Source organism: Hemiscyllium ocellatum, chromosome 12 (assembly GCF_020745735.1).
Source record: "Hemiscyllium ocellatum isolate sHemOce1 chromosome 12, sHemOce1.pat.X.cur, whole genome shotgun sequence".
Lineage (NCBI taxonomy): Eukaryota > Metazoa > Chordata > Chondrichthyes > Orectolobiformes > Hemiscylliidae > Hemiscyllium > Hemiscyllium ocellatum.
The window spans coordinates 66,331,539-66,350,515 of NC_083412.1; the positions used below are offsets into that span (position 1 = coordinate 66,331,539).

Sequence of the window (18,977 nt, forward strand, 5' to 3'; positions counted from 1 at the left end):
TAAATCACCCTCAATCCTATGCCTCCGTATTTTCTGCAATAACCTACTGTGCAGAATCTTACCAAACCCTTTACTGAAAGCCAAACACACCACATCAACTGCTTTACCCTCATCCACCAGTTTGGTCACCTTCTCAAAGAACTCTAAGGTTTGTGAGGCACAACCTACCCTTCACAAAACCGTGTTGACTATCCCTACTCAACTTATTCTTTTCTCGATGATTACAATTGTCAAGATTATTTGGATTTTCTTATAAATACATACCTTGTAATCCGGATCAGTTGGATAGATTTCCCTTTTATAATATCCCTGACAATTTGAATCTTGGCAGATGGCTACAGGCTTAGGAGCACGTTTACACATTTCGATATATTCATTTATTTTGATCTATGGGATGACAAAAGCAGAGTTTCACATTATTTTGAACAAGCAAAAATAAAATGAGGGCTACATGTTTAAAATTATTAATTATTTCAGAGAGTATTTGGATTTTAGGATATTAACTCCAGTCAAGTGGTCTGGTTAAAGCAGAAGTAGTATTACCTGAGCCACTTTCAGATGAAGCCTATCTGCTTCCTTTAACTTTTTTAAAAAATAGTTGATTTATATCATGTCACAAGGCTATATCCCTTGAAGATATGATTTTTAAAAAAAAATTCAACTGGGTGGAACTGTTGAAAGTTGTTCCGAGACAAGGCAAAATGCTTGAACACACAAGGCTACCTTTCAGGTGAAAAAACAAACAACTCTCACTCAGGGAAGTATAAAAAGAAAGATTTCCAGACACTGTCTAAAACTATCACAGGTCGTAATAAGACATTAATAAATGTAAAGTAATGGGATATTGATACAATGACTGGCACATACTGACTGACCGACTGACCCAAATAACCTCTTGGAGAAACACAATGGAACAGGTATTTCAAAGGAGGCTGTAACTGCATTTTTAGCAGCTAATTAAAGAGAAGCTGTCATCTCTATTTTCTCTCTTTCAATAAGTTGACACCAGCTCCCCACAGAAATAGCTAAAGCAAAAAGTCAAAGGACCAAGAGTTTTCTACAGCTGCAAGATTCATATGATCAATTATATCCACTACAAAGAAGCTAATCAACATCAGCCACACATTAAAACTTCATGCAAAAACAGGGCTCAGTTTTGGTGCCCTTGCAGTTTGCGGCTTGTCAAAGATTTGGATTCAATTGTAGATAGTTTGTGGATATGAAATTTGGTGCCCCTTATAATTTAATTCTATGCCTCTTATAATTTAATACACCTCAATCATGTACCTTCCTCTGCATCAAGGAAAACAGCCTCAGTTTATCCAAGCTCTTTTTGTAACAAAGATTGGAGGATAGCCTTAGATTGTAGGAGGATATAATGGTATGGTCAGATGGGCTGATCAGTGGCAGAAGGAATTCAATCCAGATAAATGTGAGGTGATGCACCTTGGTAGGACAAATAAAGGAAGGGAATACATGATGAACGATCCTTGGATGTAGCGAGGATCAGAGACCTCGGTGTGCATATCTGTCAGTCCTTTAAAAGGTAGCAGGACAGGGGGATAAAGTGGCTAAGAATGCATATGGAATGCTTGGCTTTATTAGCTCAGGCATGGAATTTAACTGCAGGGAGGTAATGCTGGGCTGTATTAAGTATTGGTTTTGCCACAGCCACTGTGTTGTTTTCTGTATACTATGATTGTGATTGCACTGGACAGACTGCAGAGGAGATTTATCAAGATGTTGTCTGGGCTGGAGAGTTTATTTTGTTACAAAAAGAGCTTGGATAAACTGAGGCTGTTTTCCTTGATGCAGAGGAAGGTACATGATTGAGGTGTATTAAATTATAAGGGGCATAGATAGGATAGACAGGAGGAAACCTTTCTCCTTTATGGAGTGATCAATGTTCAAGAGACATAGATTTAAGGTAAGGGTAAGAAGTCTAGAGGAGATGGGAGGAAAGATCTTTTCTTCCAGTGGGTGGTGAGAATCTGAAACCCACTATCTGTGGGAGGGCAGTGGGGAATGGTGCTGGAGATCGAAGCCCTCAAAACATTTCAGAAATATCTAGATGTGCATGTGATGCCAAGTCATACTAAAGGGAATCTGTCCGTCCTTACCTGAACTGACCTATGTGTGACTCTAGACCCACAGCAATGTGGCTGACTTAACTGGCCTCGGACAATAAGAAATGGGCATTAAATGCCGGCCTTAATGTGATATAGGCATCACTCTTAACAGATAAAATAAAAACAACTATGAGCCAAGTGCTAGGAAATGGGATTAGAACAGTTGGGTGGTTGCTTTTGACCGGCACAAACTCATGGGTCAAAGATTCTTTTACTGTGCTGCAGATTTCTATGTCAGTCAAAGTCGTATGTTCTTTTACTTTCCTTTGTGTTGGCCAGTACTCTCCTCTAACTTTGAAGATGAGTGTGCATGGGCTGAAGTGAGACCATATGCTTGATGTTACATTTTTCTCTCATTTAAATCATTCATAAATTTGTTCTTTCTTTGACTCAAGAAAACCTTGCAACAAACCTTGCCAGCCCAGTGATGCTCTCATATCATAAAAAGTCTCTCCTTATCCAAAAATCAGACCATGGCAAGTGGACATTAGGGACAAATAGATAACAGTAAATCAATGGTTATAGAACTCTACAAAAAATGCAAAATTCATAGGGTGTAGATAGAAAGCAGAAAAATAAAAGTTTTGGCAGTTACTTTTCAAAAAAAGCCACCTGTAGGCTTTAAAGCAAATTCTGTTCCACAATTAACTATTTTTACTGTGAGCTGAAAAGAAAAAAAGTCAAATTCTGTTCCACGAACAGAATTGACTTTTTTCTTTTCAGCTCATGGTAAAAATAGTTAATTGTATTTTTAACTAGAGAGGGGAATCGTTTCATACAAAAAAATTCAAAACTTTTATTGTTCACACTGGGGAGGGTGAACAGATGGAAGCCAGTTCACCCCTTCTCATTTGATTTCAAGTTCAACATAGACTCACATACTATGTTAAATACTATTAAACTAATTTTACTGAAAATCCCCAATAAAAAAAAAAGTTGTTAGTGAGCACAGCTCTTGCACAACGAGAAGATAGGTCCTTTCCGATTGTAAATCAATTTCCCGTCACACGTTTAGGTCATTAGAAGCATGACTATAAAATAAATCAAAGTGAAATTGGTCAAGTTGCCTATCTGCACAACTGCAACTGTGGCTCACAAGTAGCAATGATATTTATAATGCTTTGCAACACAGAAGGTAAAGTTTTGAGTGACAATTTTCAATTTGCCTCATCTCCACTACTACGAGCTATGAATTTCTGCTGAATAATAATTCTTCAAATCGTAACTTTCATTGAGTTGCCTCAAAACAAAACAAAAACCCAAAGCGATAGAGTATTTCATGATCAGGGGATATTTTACAGCCATAAAGTTCAGGTATAATCCACTGCAGAAATCTAAAAGAATAATGTGATAATGAAAAATAATTGGTTTACTATTATAGATTAAGGGATAAATAGTGGACAGGAGACTGGGAACGGGAGCAGAGTGTTAATAATAGACTAGATGTCAGATGCCTCGACAACTGTTGCACAAATACATGTTCAAATCTTACTTCCGCAGCTGGAATTTTTAAAAAAAACTAGTCTTATTATTGATGATTATAAACTACTGAACTGTGATTAAAGAATCCTTCTAGTTCACAAATGCCTTTCTGAAAAGGAAATTTATCATTAAGGCAGACCTACACTCCATCCGCATTCAGTTGTGAATGCAGGTGAACAATTAAATAACTCACCAGAGGAGCAGGCTCCTTATATATTCCCATCTTCAAGAATGGGGAAGCCTATCAACTGAAGTATCGGCAACCATTTTTAGCCAGAAGTGCTGTGCAGGTGACTCATCTCAGAACCTTCCTGCAGTCTCAACCATTATAGATGTCAAAATTCAGCCAATTTAATTCACCCACACAATAACAAGATGCAACTGATAACCCTTGATATGGACTGGACAATACCTTGTCTGCAGTACTGATGACTTACCATCAAAAACTAACCACAACCAAATTGTTCCAGTGTGGCTATAGCAGTTGTATCTATCCAACGCAGAAAATCACCTAGGTACATCCAATGCAATCTACCCAATTATTTTCCCAATCTATTCTCAAATCATCAGTAAACTGATGGATGTTCTCACTGACATCATTATCTAGCAGCACTTGCAGAGCAATAACCTGCATACCAATGCTCAGTTTGAATTCCACCAGGAATTGCTCAGCTCCAGACTTCATTACAACCTGAATCTAAACATAATAGAAAAAGAAGTTGCAGTCAAGAAGTGAGGGGCGAGTGACTACCTTTGAAATCAAATGTAGACAAGGAGGAGGCTGGGAGAACACAGCATCAGGAGGTAGAGAAGTCGACATTTCGAATGTAACCTTTCTTCAGAACTGGAGGTAGATGTCATGGGACCCACAGATAAAGGGGGAGGTGCAGGATAGTGAGATGGGAATAGGTGGAGACAGGTAAAGGATACGACTGGTTGGTTGATGGGAGGGATGAATCTGGTGGGTGGCTGAGAAGAATCGAAAGGAAGGGGAAGGATTGGGGAACCGGTGGGAGGGATGGGAAGGGAGGTTATTTGTTTCAACATTGAGTTCTTCAATTTCAAAATAACCTCACTTCCCTTCCCATCCCATCCCCCTCCCTTCCACTCCTCTCAGCCACCTACCGGATTCATCCCTCCCGTCAACCAACCAGATCGTACCCTGTACCTGTCTCCACCTCACCACCCTGCCTCCCCTCTACCCCCTATTCCTGCAGCTCCCTTAAGACCTGAGCCCAGTCCAGAAGAAGGGTTACACCTGAAACATTGACTTCTCCACCTCCTGATGCATCTGCAGTTTTTTTTGCCTCTACCCTTGACACCAAAGCAGTATTTGACACGGTGTGGCAAAACTGAGATCAATAGGAATCAAGGAGAACGTTCTTCTTTGGTCAGAGTTGTGTGTCACACAAATGTCTTTGTTACTGGTGCAGGTCGATTATCTTAACCCCAAAACCTTGCTGCAGGTGTCCTTAGGGCAATTTCTTTAACCCAACCATATTCAAATACCTCATTGGCCTTTTCTCTAAAATAGGCCACGTAATAATGTGAACTCATGTTTCAATATTCAGTAAAACTCATTATTGGCAGTAACTATAACAGTCCACGACTCTATGTTGAAAAATCTGGACAACTGAAAAATTCAGGTTTGAGTTAATAACAAACAAGTCAAATCTGCCCAGCAATTACCATATCCAACAAGACAGAATCTAACCCACATATACTCAGCATCCATCAACATTAACATCACTTAATCCTCACCATTCTGGGGGATCATCATTAACTACAAAATAATTTTACTAGTCACAAGCTTAGATTTATAGGAAGAACCTTACCTCGTGCAGTAAACCTGCCCTTCATCTATGAAGACATGATGGAATGATCTGCTCTTGCCTGGATAGCTACAACTCCATCAGAAAGTTGACATCTTCCAGGACAAATCAGCATACTTGATCAGTACCCTACTCACCAATTTAAACAGCCATCTCCTCCACAACCTGGACACCATGGCTGTGGGGTGTAGAAGATTCACTACTGAAACATGCTAAGTCTCCTTCAACTGTCCCTTCCAAACACATTACTTCTACCACTTTAAAAAAACGAATGCAGTAGCCAGAGAACACTCCCGCCTGCATGTTCCCATCCAAGCTGCACATCATCCTAATTTGGTCTTCTACAAATGTCAAAATCCTGGAACTCTCTTCCTAATGGCACTGATGTATTGTCGAAAAAAAAACTGGTCAATATTAAGTTTTTCAAGGGAGATTATGGTTCAGTTAAATGCTGATCTTGCCAGTGATGCATTCCACGAATAATTTTTGATTTTAAAAACACTTACTGGAAAATGTTTTGGTTCAATTTCTTCTGATTTTAGCACCAAATCAGCCCATTCTATTGTTGGTGGGTTATCTTCAAATTCTTGCTTTGAGTTTTGAAACCATTTCATAGCCTCGTCAAATCTACAAAATATGTTTTGAATCTTAGATCACCATTAACATAAGCACAGAGAGAGGAGAGAAAGTAGTAAAACCATAAATCAACACGCTATAAAGTCTACACAATTTAAGTTATGAAAATATAAAAGGACATTGCAATTTTGAACCAAAGCCACGGTGCTTAAGAGTTGACAAAAGGAAAAGACTTCACCCTTTTATTAAGGCCAAAAGAGACTTTGGTGTAGAAGCAGGCCATTCGGCCCACTGAGTCTGCTGTCATTCAATGAGATCATGGCTGAACTGTAAATCCTCCACTCTAGTGCCTTATCTCCATGGTAAGAACAAGGACTGCAGATGCTGGAAACCAGAGTCTAGATTAGAGTGGTGCTGGAAAAGCACAGGTCAGGCAGCATCCGAGGAGCAGGAAAATAGACATTTCGGGCAAAAGCCCTTCATCAGGATCCTGATGAAGGGCTTTTGCCTAAAATGTCAATTTTCCTGCTCATCAGATGCTGCCTGACCTGCTGTGCTTTTCCAGCACCACTCTAATTTAGACTTTGCCTTATCTCCATGACATTTCATTCATTTACTGATTCAAATATCTCTCTCTCTCAGCTTCGAATCTACTTAATAATTTGGCTTTAACAGCACTGTGGGTAAAAATTCATAGATTCACTACCCTCAGAAAAAAAAAGTCATTTGCATCTGACTTAAATGGAAGATTCCTTACTCAGAGATTATGGTCTCTGGTTCTAGAGTTTCCAACTGGGAAAAAAATACCTCTCTATATCCATACTACCAAGCCCTCTGAGAATCTTATTTGTTTTGCTAAGGTTCCCCCTTACTCTTTGAGACTCCAGTAAGTACAATGTCAACCTAACATTATGAAAATCCCTCCATACCCGTAAACAATCTAGCGTATTTTCTCTACTGTTGCCAACGCCCTTACATCTTGCCTTATACAAACATGTATATCCATGATACAGATATATGCATAAAATACATCCTTCCTCAGAATCATAATTGTTCACATTATTCTAGGTGTGGCCTTGTACACTTCTAGCAATGTTTTTTTTTTGGTTACATTTTATAGTCAATTCCCTTTGAAATAAATGCCAACAGTCCATTTGCCTTTCCTAATATTTGCAGCACTTGGATACAGGGTTTGTGATTCATGCATGAGGACCTCCAATAATATTGAACTCATCTATTCTTCCTGCCAAAGTGCCCATTATCACATTTTTCCACATTACATGTAGTTGCCAGGTTTTTGCCCATTCACTCCACCAACTAACAAGCCTCTGAAGACTCTGTCTTCACTAAACCATATGGCTTTTTATGCTAATCAGCGGTCCTGTTATCTCAACCTTAACTAAAGTTTCTACTACTTTCCCTGTGACCAATGTTAGGGTAACAAGCCTTAGTTCTGCATTTTCACTTTTCTTATTTTATAAAAGTGTGATTACTTTTATCATCTCGCAATCTATTGGGACCATTTCAGAGTCTGTGGAATTTTGAAAAATGACCAGCATTCACATGATTGCAATGCTTGCTTCCAAATGCAGGTAAATTCCTGTATGTGTTATTGCTTTCTTTCATAAACTTCAGTATCAGATTCCTTACCTATTTTGCTTGAAGTATAAGCAGCCTAACATGTGATATGCGACATACAGAAAACTTTGACATTCTGGGGTCTCCTTCGTCATTTTTCTAATTGCCATAATATGTTTTTCAGCTTCAAATAGATCCTACAGAAAGAAAATAATAATATAAAAAGGCTGCAAAGCAAATCCAACACAAAACCTTTAAGAAGTCTGGGTTAAAAATTGAATAATGCTGATAAGTAGGTGCTTTATAACTTGCCAGCACTTGCTCTAATGGAGGTGGGTAGCAGCCAGTTTTAGTTCTGGGGTTGGGTATGGGGTGGTGGTGTACAAGATGGCATCACAGGTCAATTTTCAGATGAAATCGGTAATCATTTGTCAGTGTCTGAACCTAAGCACTTGCCAGATGTGCCATTAATGACCTCAAGTGGATGGTCAGCATCAGTTAAAGCATCCGAAGATGACATTTCCTACCCTTTGCTTTAAGCATCTCCTGCTGCTCAATGTACCATGTCTCTTTTACTCAACCATCAGCAGTGCCTTGCACTCAGGATCTATAACTATCCACTACATATCCTTCATCCATACACTACACATCTCCCACATTTATCTTTCAATGCTGCCAGCATTCATCTACTTCTCACTGTCTCCACATGCTTCTCACAATTTAGTTGTGGCATGTAAATCATCTAAACAGTGCAATTTAATCAGTGAAATTCTTCTCTCTCTTGCAGACAGGAAGTGGCACACAAAGGATGATGTGCAGTGCAGAACCCATGGAGATACTTGTATTGTTGAGAGGAGCTGGCTCTTCACATTCTAAGACCTGTGACTACACAGTCCTCAATATCTTATGTTGCTAAAAACCTTACTGGTACACAAAGAATAAAGACCAATATAACAAAGGAAAAGGCCCTTCAGCCCACCAAACCTGTGCTGACACATGATGCGTTTCTAAACTAAAAACGTTTTGCCTTCACGTGGCTCATAACCCTCTATTCCCCCCATTCATGTTTCTGTCAAGATAAATTTTAAAAGTTGCTATTGCATCTGCTTCTACCATCTCCTCTGGCAGTGCATTCCAGGCATTTGGCACCCGCTGTGTAAAAAGCCTGACCTCTACCTTGCCTTTTAAATTAAACCTATGTCCCCTGGTAACTGACATTTCTACATAGGGAAAAAGACTTGGACTATTCATTCCATCCATGCCTTGCACAAATTTGTAAATTTCTATCAGATCACCTCACAACCCCAGATGTTCAAGGAAAAACATCCAATCTCTCATAAATCACACCCTCTAAACCAGGCAGTATCCTAGTAAACCTTTTCTGGACCCTCTCCAAAGCTTCCACATCATTCTGACAGGGGCGACCCAGTGACATTATCACTAGCTTATTAATCCTGAGACCCATATAATGTTCTGGGATGAGTTCAAATGGTGTCAATTCAGATATGGTGGAATTTGAATTCAATTTTAAAAATCTGGAATTAGGAGTTGAATGATGACCATGAAAGCATTGTCGATTGCCAGGTAAAACACATCTGGTTCACTAATGCCCTTTCAGGAAGGAAACTGCAGTCCTTATCTGCTCTGGCCTACATGTGACTCCAGACCCACAACAACATGGCCACATCATTAATGGCCCAGAGGACAGTTAACAGTCAACCACGTAGCTCGGTCACATGTATGCTTCCATGATCTTCTCAGATTTTAACTGAATTCAAGTTCCACCTGTTTTGGCAGGATTTGAACCTGCGTTTCCAGAACATTATCTGGGTCTCTGGATTAGTAGTCTATTGCTAAAACCATTAGACCATTGCCTCCTGGGTCAAGGACACAATCATGAAAGGTCACTTGAGCATCGACACCTCAGACAAAAAGCAGGCATACATATTACATGAAGCTTCATTAAAATCCAACAATTCAAGCTTTCTCACTACACATGGCTGTCTTTCATTCAGGACCTTTTTTTAAAATCATAATTCTTCCAAACCACTTTCTTCTTATTTCAAAATACAGACAGACAATCGCAGCTCCACATTTCCCCCTCCAACTATTGATACAGGCAAACTACTTACATACCTATCGTAATGTCTTTTAATGCCTTTACACTTCTGAAAGAAAAGTTCTAACACAATAAGATGTCAAGATGGGTTAGATTGGGCTTGTACTCACTGCAGCTTAGAGGAATGGGAGGACAGCTTATGGAAACATGTATGATTATTGGGGGCTTGACAGGATTGATGCAGAGAGATTGCTTCTTCTCGAGGGAATGCCTAGGGGACCAGACAGCATAATCTCAGAATAAGAGATTGTTCATTTAAAACAGAGATAAGGAGGTTTTTTGTTCTCTCAAAATGTAATTATCTGTGAAATGCTTTACCGTGCAGGGCTAATAAGGTTTGGCCATCAAATATATTCAAGGCTGAGGTAGGTAGATTTTCAATCAATAAGGGAATTAAAGGTTATGGGGAAAAAGACTGAGTGGAATTGAGGATTATCAGATCAGTCATGATCTCATTGATTAGCAGAGCAAACAATGGGTGGCACGGTGGCACAGTGGTTAGCACTGCTGCCTCATAGTGCCAAAGACCCAGGTTCAATTCCTACACATTTTCCCTGTGTCTGCTGGGGTTTCCTCCGGGTGCTCCAGTTTCCTCCCATAGTCCAAAAATGTGCAGGTTAGGTGAATTGGCCATGCTAACTTTCCCAGTGTTAGGTGAAGGAGTAAATGTAGGGGAATGGGTCTGGGTGGGTTGCGCTTCGGAGGGTCGGTGTGGACTTGTTGGGCCAAAGGGCCTGTTTCCACACTAAGTAATCTAATCTAATCAAACTCAATGGGCCGAATAGCCTACTTCTGCCTCTAAAATTTATGGTGTCATAGAGGGTGACATACTTGAACTCTGTGACATTTGAGAAGCAGTCTGTTCAGCTTGGCAGGATTTGTGCAGAAGATGAGATTGGATATGTCCAGCCAGTTAATGTGCAAATGTGAGCAGATGCTTATCAAGCACCAAAATTTTAATGCAATCATCAGTAAGGATATAACACATCGAGGCTTTTCTCTGCAGCATCTGAATCACCATAACAGATCAGTGAATTAATAAAAGCTAATGCAGCATCTTTTCCTGCCTCAGCCAGCACAACTCTGAAGACCTACAGCTGCTACTGTTAAAGGAAGTACCATCAAGGTGTTCTACCCTACCCTCCACCAAAACAAAAACTTTCACCTCAGTGGGTAATGTTTGTGGAGTAGACACAGGGGTCACATGCTGGTCAATATAGCACTGACATGGGTCCACAGTTAGAGGCGGGAGAAGTGGCCAAGGTCTCTAACATTTGAAGGATTAATAGGAGAATAGTCCCCTTCTGACATATTTGGGTTTTCTGACAGAGATGCAGAGGAAGTAGTGGAAGGTCTGGCAGAGTCATAGAGTCATACAGCATGAAAAGACTGTTAGGACCAACTCATCTGTGCCAACCAGACATCCCAGGTGCCAAATAGTAGGAAGTGAAAGATGAAAAACCAAAGTTACTCTGCTGCATGACTGCAAACTTTTTGTAAAATACTTCCATGGAAAGAAATGCTGCTCAGTGTTCTACATTCCTGTCGTCTCATGCAATCCTCCGACAGTTTGCCATAATCTTGATGCTCACATGAACATCAAGTACAGCATTGCAAAGACTACCAATGCTCTCATGCATATCTTGCATTAAACCCTCCAGGAAGTGAGAACGTACCCTATAAGGTTGGGTTTATGAGTCAATCAGCACGGTGCAGCTCCTCCACATCTCTGAAATAACTAAAGGTCGGTGCAAACAAAGGTCGATGCATTACTTGCATACTAACATGTAAAACTATAAAACTCAATCCTGATGCTCTGGCCTTCAAACTCAACAAAATTTACTGGTGCTAAGGGAACCAAAGACTTGTACAAGGCATGACAAGCAGAACAACGAAGCACTGCTGCCTCACAGCGCCTGTAGACCCGGGTTCATTTCCCGACTCAGGCGACTGACTGTGTGGAGTTTGCACGTTCTCCCCGTGTCTGCGTGGGTTTCCTCCGGGTGCTCCGGTTTCCTCCCACAGTCCAAAGATGTGCGGGTCAGGTGAATTGGCCAAGCTAAATTGCCCGTAGTGTTAGGTAAGGGGTAAATGTAGGGGTATGGGTGGGTTGCGCTTCGGCGGGTCGGTGTGGACTTGTTGGGCCGAAGGGCCTGTTTCCACACTGTAAGTCTAATCTAAAAAAAAAATATTCTCTTGAAAGCAGTAGGCATCATAATGGGCTATTAGTTCTGTGTATTTAGCTATTAGTTCTCAAACTTAGGCCCAGACAACTTGATAGAGGCTTTCAGCCACAGTTTGCCACTGCCCTGGCTTGCTCAGCATCCTCAGCACTGGTGTTCACTCCCTCAGCATCTCAGTCAGCTTCACATTCTTCCTCATCTGAGGGAACAGTCAGCTGCTCCACCTTCCTCTCCAAGTTCTTAACTTATTAGTGAACTTGGGTTTGCACTGCCCAAAAAAATCATTACTCTGGCTGGCAAGCGTTGTCTGCCCCTCCTGAGCAGCCCACACAACAGAGGTACATCTTCAGAAATTCAATTTTCACTTCAATAGTGGTCCAAGTAAATGCATGTGCTGCATTGTGGTGCTGTTTGCCATCAGTTTAAGAGTTTTCATAGAATCTTAAAATCCCTACAAGTATGGAATCACGCTGTTCAGCCTATCGAATTCACACCGACCCTCCGAAAAACATCCAACCCAGACCCAACCCCCTACCTTATTCTGTAACGTTGCATTTCCTAGGGCTAGCCTACACACCCCTGGACACTATGGGCAATTTAACATGGCCAATACACTTAACCTGCACATCTTTGGACTGTGGGAGGAAACTGGAGCACCCAAAAGGAAACCCACACAGACATCTGGTTTGAATTTGAAAACTCCATATAGACAGTTTCCGGAGGATGGAATCAAACTTCAGTCTCTGGTGATGTGAGGCAGCAGTGCTAATCACTAAGCCACTGTATCATCCCAGTGTTTTACACTCGACTCATTACTCATGTTTTCAAAGGTACCCCTCGTCACCCAGGACCCAGTCCTGGGGATGATATGGGAGATGCAAATATTTGAAGAACTTGGGAAACATGCAGAATGTAAGTGTATGGCAGGCTTCCTACATAGTGACTGCATATATACAGAGGATATTGAAGTCACAATAGTTTCAAACAAATTTTAAGAGTACAAATGAGAAGAAGAAGAAAACAAACCTGTGCTTGGCCTCTAGAACAAAGAGCCATAACAAAATAGTGTAATAGTAACAGATACTGCACTTCACTCAGCTGGCGTACCTAAGAACAAGAAACACAGAAAAACAGAATTAAGTCTCTAAAAGGACTGCTGCTCTATGAACTTGCTCTAGAAACTAAATATTTATGTAGTACACTACCCAAGTGTTTGATACTCAACAGTTTTACAGCCAATAAAATATTTTCCAGGTATATTTACAGCTGTAATGGTGAAAACTCTGCAACCCATTTGTGCACAACAAGTTCCCATGCAACAAGGGGATACTGACCAATTAATCTACGTGAGGGATAAATATTAGACTAGAAACATGGGAAATATCCTCTGCTGTTCTTCTAATATTTCTAGGCAATCTTTACAATCCACCGCTGAACTTACCCAGGGTCTCAGTCATATCCAAGGGACAGCATTTCCGACAACATAGTACTCCCTTAGAACGTGTCCATCGTATCAGCTTATATGCAAAAGATTCTGAATTGAGATATGAACCCACTGTCTTCTGGTTATGACGAAAGAGTGAAAAGACTGGAGGTACAGCTATCATACTCCTCCTATTGTTAGTTTGATGGAAAGAAAGGTCACTTAAAAAGAACTAGTTTTCTCCAGTGCTCAGTATCTTTGACTAACTGCAGACTTGGTTGTTCTGCATCATCTTGCCCATGTAGCAAATATCTATGGTATGCAAGCATGGAAACTATTTGATCAAAGTAGATATTATCCTGCCTTTACACAATGTTGATGTAAATTTTCAACAGATGTGGCTAGATAATGATCAGTGGAAAGAATTTTAAACTTATTTTTCTTTACTCTTTCCTCCTAATTAAACAGTACTATCTTCAATTGAAGTATCCAACTTACTGAGTGATGAAGGGGTACTTAAAGCCATGAGACGGTTCAACTGTACATTAGATACCAAAACCAAGTCAAGACTTTTTGGAAATGGAAGCAGGCCTTTAGTGTGACCTGGCCTTTAACCTGCCTCCATTTCTGCCTTCGGTCTGAAGCTTGAAAGGTCCCACCTTGCTGGCATTTTTTAGACACAAGAAAGTCCCACCTCCTGATCTCAGAAAATCTACTCAGAAGTTCTAAAATTCTTAAGTTTTATTCCAGTTATGATTTTAACATGTAAACAGAAGGGCAGCAGAACAGAACAGCATTTATTGTTATAGATCCTCCTCTACAGAATCTACACCAACCATCTGAACAGCATCTCACCCATCACCAACCCTATCCCTATAACTCTGATTCCTGATGAAGGCTTATGCCTGAAACGTCAATTTTCCTGCTCCACGGATGCTGCCTGACCTGCTGTGCTTTTCCAGCAACACAATCTCGACTCTGATCTCCAGCATCTGCGGTCCTCATTTTTTCCTGCATTTCCCATGGCCAATCCACCTAACCTGCATGGAAACTGACTCTTTGGTCAAACTCATCCATGCTGATCAGATATCCTAACCTAATCTCGTCCCATTTGCCAGCAATTGGACCATATCTCATCCCTTCCTATTTATATACCCATCCAGATGCCTTTTAAATGCTGCAACTGTACCAGCCTCCACCACTTCCTCTGGCAGCTCATTCCATACATGCCCAACCTTCTGCATGAAAACTTTGCTCCTTAGGTCCCCTTTATATCTTTCCTCTCTTACCCTAAATCTGATTAGATTACTTACAGTGTGGAAACGGGCCCTTCGGCCCAACAAGTACACACCGACCCTCTGAACAGCAATCGACCCAGACCCATTCCCCTACATTTACTCCTTCACCTAACACTACAAGCAATTTAGCATGGCCAATTCACCTAGTCTGCATATTTTTGGGCTGTGAGAGGAAACCGAAACCGAAACCCGGCTCTCTGGCGCTGAGGCAGCAGTGCTAACCACAGTGCCACTGTGCAGCCTACATTTATTCCCTCTAGTTCCGGATTCTCCCACCCCAGGGAAAAGACTTTGTTGGTTTACCCTATCCGTGCCCCTCATGGTTTTATAAAGGTCCTCGCTCAGCCTCCGACGCTCCAGAGAAAACAGGCACAGCCTACTTAACCTCTCCCTATAGCTCAAATCCTCCAACCCTGGCAACATCCTTGTAAATCTTTTCTGAATCATTTCAAGTTTCACAACATCTTCGGATAGGAAGGAGACCAGAACTGCATGCAACATTCCAACAGTGGCCTAACCAATGTCCTGTACAGCTGCAATATGATCTCCCAACTCCTATACTCAATGCTGTGACCAATAAAGGAAAACATACCAAATGCCTTTTTCACTATCCTATCTACCTGCAACTCTACTTACAAGGAACTATGAACCTGCACTCCAAGGTCTCTTTGTTCAGCAACACTTATACACCATTAGGTGTGGTAGTCCTGCTAAGGTTTTCTTTTCCAAAATGCAGCACCTCACATTTATCTAAATTAAATGACCTCTGCCACTCCTTGCCCATCTGATCAAGATCCCATTGTACTCTGAGGTAACTTTCCTCACCCTCCACTATACCTCCAATTTTGGTGCCATCTGCAAATTTACTAACCATATCTCCTATGTTCACATCCAAATCATTTATATAAATGACAAATAGTAGTGGACCCAGCACTGATCCTTGTGGCACTCCACTGCTCACAGGCCATCTTGGGACTATGGCTGGAAACTGGTGAACTCAGAGGAAACCCATGCAGATACAGGGACAATGTGCAAATTCCACACAGATAGTCGCCCAAGGGCAGAACTGAATCCGGGACCTTGGTGCTGAGGCAGCAATTTATACGCCACAGTTCAAAATAAAAATTTGCAAAGCAGTATATTTTGGGTTATCAACAAACAAACTATTTCACATTAATTTCTTATATACAATTCATTTTCTGTTTGCTGTGCAGGGCCATACAACATGGGCGGCATGGTGGCACAGTGGTCAGCACTGCTGCCTCACAAGCGCCAGAGACCCGGGTTCAATTCCCAACTCAGGCGACTGACTGTGTGGAGTTTGCACATTCTCCCCGTGTCTGCGTGAGTTTCCTCCAGGTGCTCCGGTTTCCTCCCACAAAGATGCACAGGTCAGGAGAATTGACCATGCTAAATTGCCCGTAGTGTTAGGTAAAGGGGTAAATGTAGGGGTATGGGTGGGTTGCGCTTCGGCGGGTCGGTGTGGACTTGTTAATCTAAACATAAAATCCCAGCAATTTCTTTTTCTACTAGATTAATACTCACCAGATCATTAATCAGAGCAGTTGTGAGAAACATTTGAAATTGCTTAATCTTTTCATCTGTACTCATTGATTGGAGGAAACCAAGCTTCTCAATTATGTCTAATGAATTATTTCTGGATGATTCTTCAACATAGTCATTCTTCACCTAACAGGATGCATTATATCAGAATGAGTAAGTAGCACTTTCCTTTTGTTTTAAAGAATTAGATTTAAACATTTTGACTACTAAAATAGGTTTTTCAATTTGATACTTATCTTATGAATTAAAGTGGATTGCATATCAAATAATAGTACAGCATAAATAGTCTAGAAACTGCAAAACTGTGGGCTCTAGTGCCACGGCAGTTTGGAATTAAATAACACTTTTAAGTTAGCAATACATCTCCACTGCACATCAGAGGAACAGAATCAGAAAAAAAAAGACACTAAAAATTAGTAAATAAAATTGGGGCAATCTGAAAGTAAGGTCAAAACAATGTATTTTTGGGAAGGTCTTTGAAGAAGAGGGAAATGACTAGGCAGAGATGAAATTCCACAAAAGCACGGTCTCAAACGATGAAGGTCCAAGAATCAACTGTGAAAAAGTGGACATGCACAAGAGTTGGAGGGACAAAAATTCTTGGGAAGGCTATAGACCTGAAGAAGGTTTCTGAGGTAGGGCACATGATGCCATGAAGAAATGTAAATACACAGATGAGAATTTTAAAATGCATGCATAGGTGGATCAAATAGAAGTGGTATTTGGACAGGATTGGATAAGTTAAAGCTGCGGGGGGTGCGGGTGTGTGATTGGGTACAGAAGGCTACCCAAGACAGAACTGAATTACTCAGGTCCAGAGGTGACAGAAGCTTAGTTGAAGTTTTGATACTAAACAACCTTCAGAGAAAGGTGATATGATGTAGCTACTAATAACGACTTTTGTGATAGAGGGGATGAATGGTTATCAACTCAGCAAATACAACAGGAGTCTGAAAACTTTGGTACATAGTTTCTTAAAAGTGGAGCTGCAGGTAGGTAGGTATGCAATGAGCTGCCAGAGGAAGTGACGGAAGTGGGTACAATTACAACATTTAAAAGGTATCTGGTTGATACTGAATAGGAAGGGTTCAGACGGATATGGGTCAAACGCTGGCAAATGGAATTAGGTCAGCTTTGGAGGGATATGGGCCCAACACAAACAGGTGGGACCAGTTTAGTTTAGGAACACAGTCAGCATGTTCTAAAGATTGGGCTGAAAAGTCTGTTTCTATGCTGTATAACCTTACGACTCCAGAAATTGTAATTTCTTTTTATAGATGTTGTTGGATCTGCTGTGCAATTTTCCAAGTTATTTCACTTTTAATGTATACACTCTGAAAATGAAAAATATGACCTACCTCTGAACAAGTCACTTGTTCTTCAGCCTCAGGACCCATCTTAACACAGTCTTCTTTTTGACCTGTAACAGATATTTTTTTAAATGTAGAGAAATAGCTCAATGGAAATCTATTTCAGTTATGCTAGTACAAAATTTATACAAATTATATGCACAAGGGAATTTCTACAATAAAACACCCTAATTTCCCCCAAACTTTTACTCCTCCAGATAAAACTTTGCTTTGGCACATTTCCTGTTAAGTCTGTATTAATTCCCAAAACAAGCATAGGTGTTTGAATTTTTATAGCTGAAACATCAAATTTATACAATTAATTGTCAGTTGGTTCAGACGTAAATCAAACATCCTGCAAGAAGGTTTCGGATCTCCTCAGCATTTTCTTCTTTCTTCTGAAGGAAATGTTTGGTGCCTGAAGTACCACTACCCTTGAGTAGCAGAGTCACGTAGCTATTCTTCATGTGTGAGACTATGTCATGTCTTGCTATCACAATTTTAGTCTAACTCAATGCCCACATAAACGCCATTTTTAATTCATATGTCACAGAACATATGCAAACTCTGCCTTGATGGAAGCTAAATTTAGCTGATTCCAATTAAATCATTTAGTTACAGGCCTACAACAAAAATTTAAATTGTAAAAAAAAATAAATCCATGGAAAGAGATGATGGTTACATTAAACAAAATTCAAAATTTGCTATCACAATCTGTTGATTCAGTTAAATGAAGTAGGTGGAAAAAGTAACATGCTGAATTGGTACATGCAAATGTACATCGCTAGAGACTCTCTATATCCAACCTATTTGACACTGTAAGCAGCATGAAAATCACTAAAATAATCAAAAATAATTGGAAGTTTTCACAAAATCTTGCTATAATTTAGATGAATCTGGTTCCAATATTATTATCGAGTACCATGACTGATAACGGAGTGAATAGTATAACTGCAAATGAATGAATTATCAACATTCTCCAGAATGTCATATCTTTTATTGCCTACACTCTATATTTTAATTCATAAATCAACAAGTATGAGTTTAATGTAGTAATAGATCTGAAAAATGTCTACTTAATATCAAATAAAATGTGGGCCACTGGATACAAGCATTCTGAATATCTGGTTTTAACCAAGGTGAAGCCATTTTCGGAAACAGAAGAACAAATTATAAATCCACACCTATAGCTGAAAACTGTGCAATCTTAATATGTTCTGAAATTATCCTAATGTTTTGCAAAGTATGAATTCTGGTAAAGCATTAGTTCACAGCATAAGGTTTCTGAAACAGAGGCTGGACAAATAGAGAAGTTTTCTAAAGCAAGAGAAGTCACCTTTGCAGCTTTGCTATCAAATCACTTGAAAATGATGTTTGTACTGGATTACAACATTATCTCAACCTCTTTAATCGTGTCTCGATGATATTCTAAAAGCAAGCACAGG

General features: G+C 40.2%; 1 protein-coding gene across 3 annotated transcripts in view; it reads right to left on the reverse strand.

Annotated features, from left to right (window-relative positions):
* Nucleotides 1-18,977, reverse strand: part of LOC132821096 (E3 ubiquitin-protein ligase DZIP3-like) — a 112,448-nt gene that overhangs the window by 82,667 nt on the left and 10,804 nt on the right. For all 3 annotated transcript variants that reach the window (XM_060833619.1, XM_060833621.1, XM_060833620.1), the window contains exons 2-7: nucleotides 17,542-17,603; nucleotides 16,166-16,309; nucleotides 12,926-13,006; nucleotides 7,670-7,794; nucleotides 5,950-6,070; nucleotides 265-387 (exon numbers count right to left, since the gene is read on the reverse strand). In XM_060833619.1, the coding sequence (XP_060689602.1) occupies nucleotides 265-387; nucleotides 5,950-6,070; nucleotides 7,670-7,794; nucleotides 12,926-13,006; nucleotides 16,166-16,309; nucleotides 17,542-17,603 (656 nt within the window). The remainder of the gene's footprint in view (nucleotides 1-264; nucleotides 388-5,949; nucleotides 6,071-7,669; nucleotides 7,795-12,925; nucleotides 13,007-16,165; nucleotides 16,310-17,541; nucleotides 17,604-18,977) is intronic.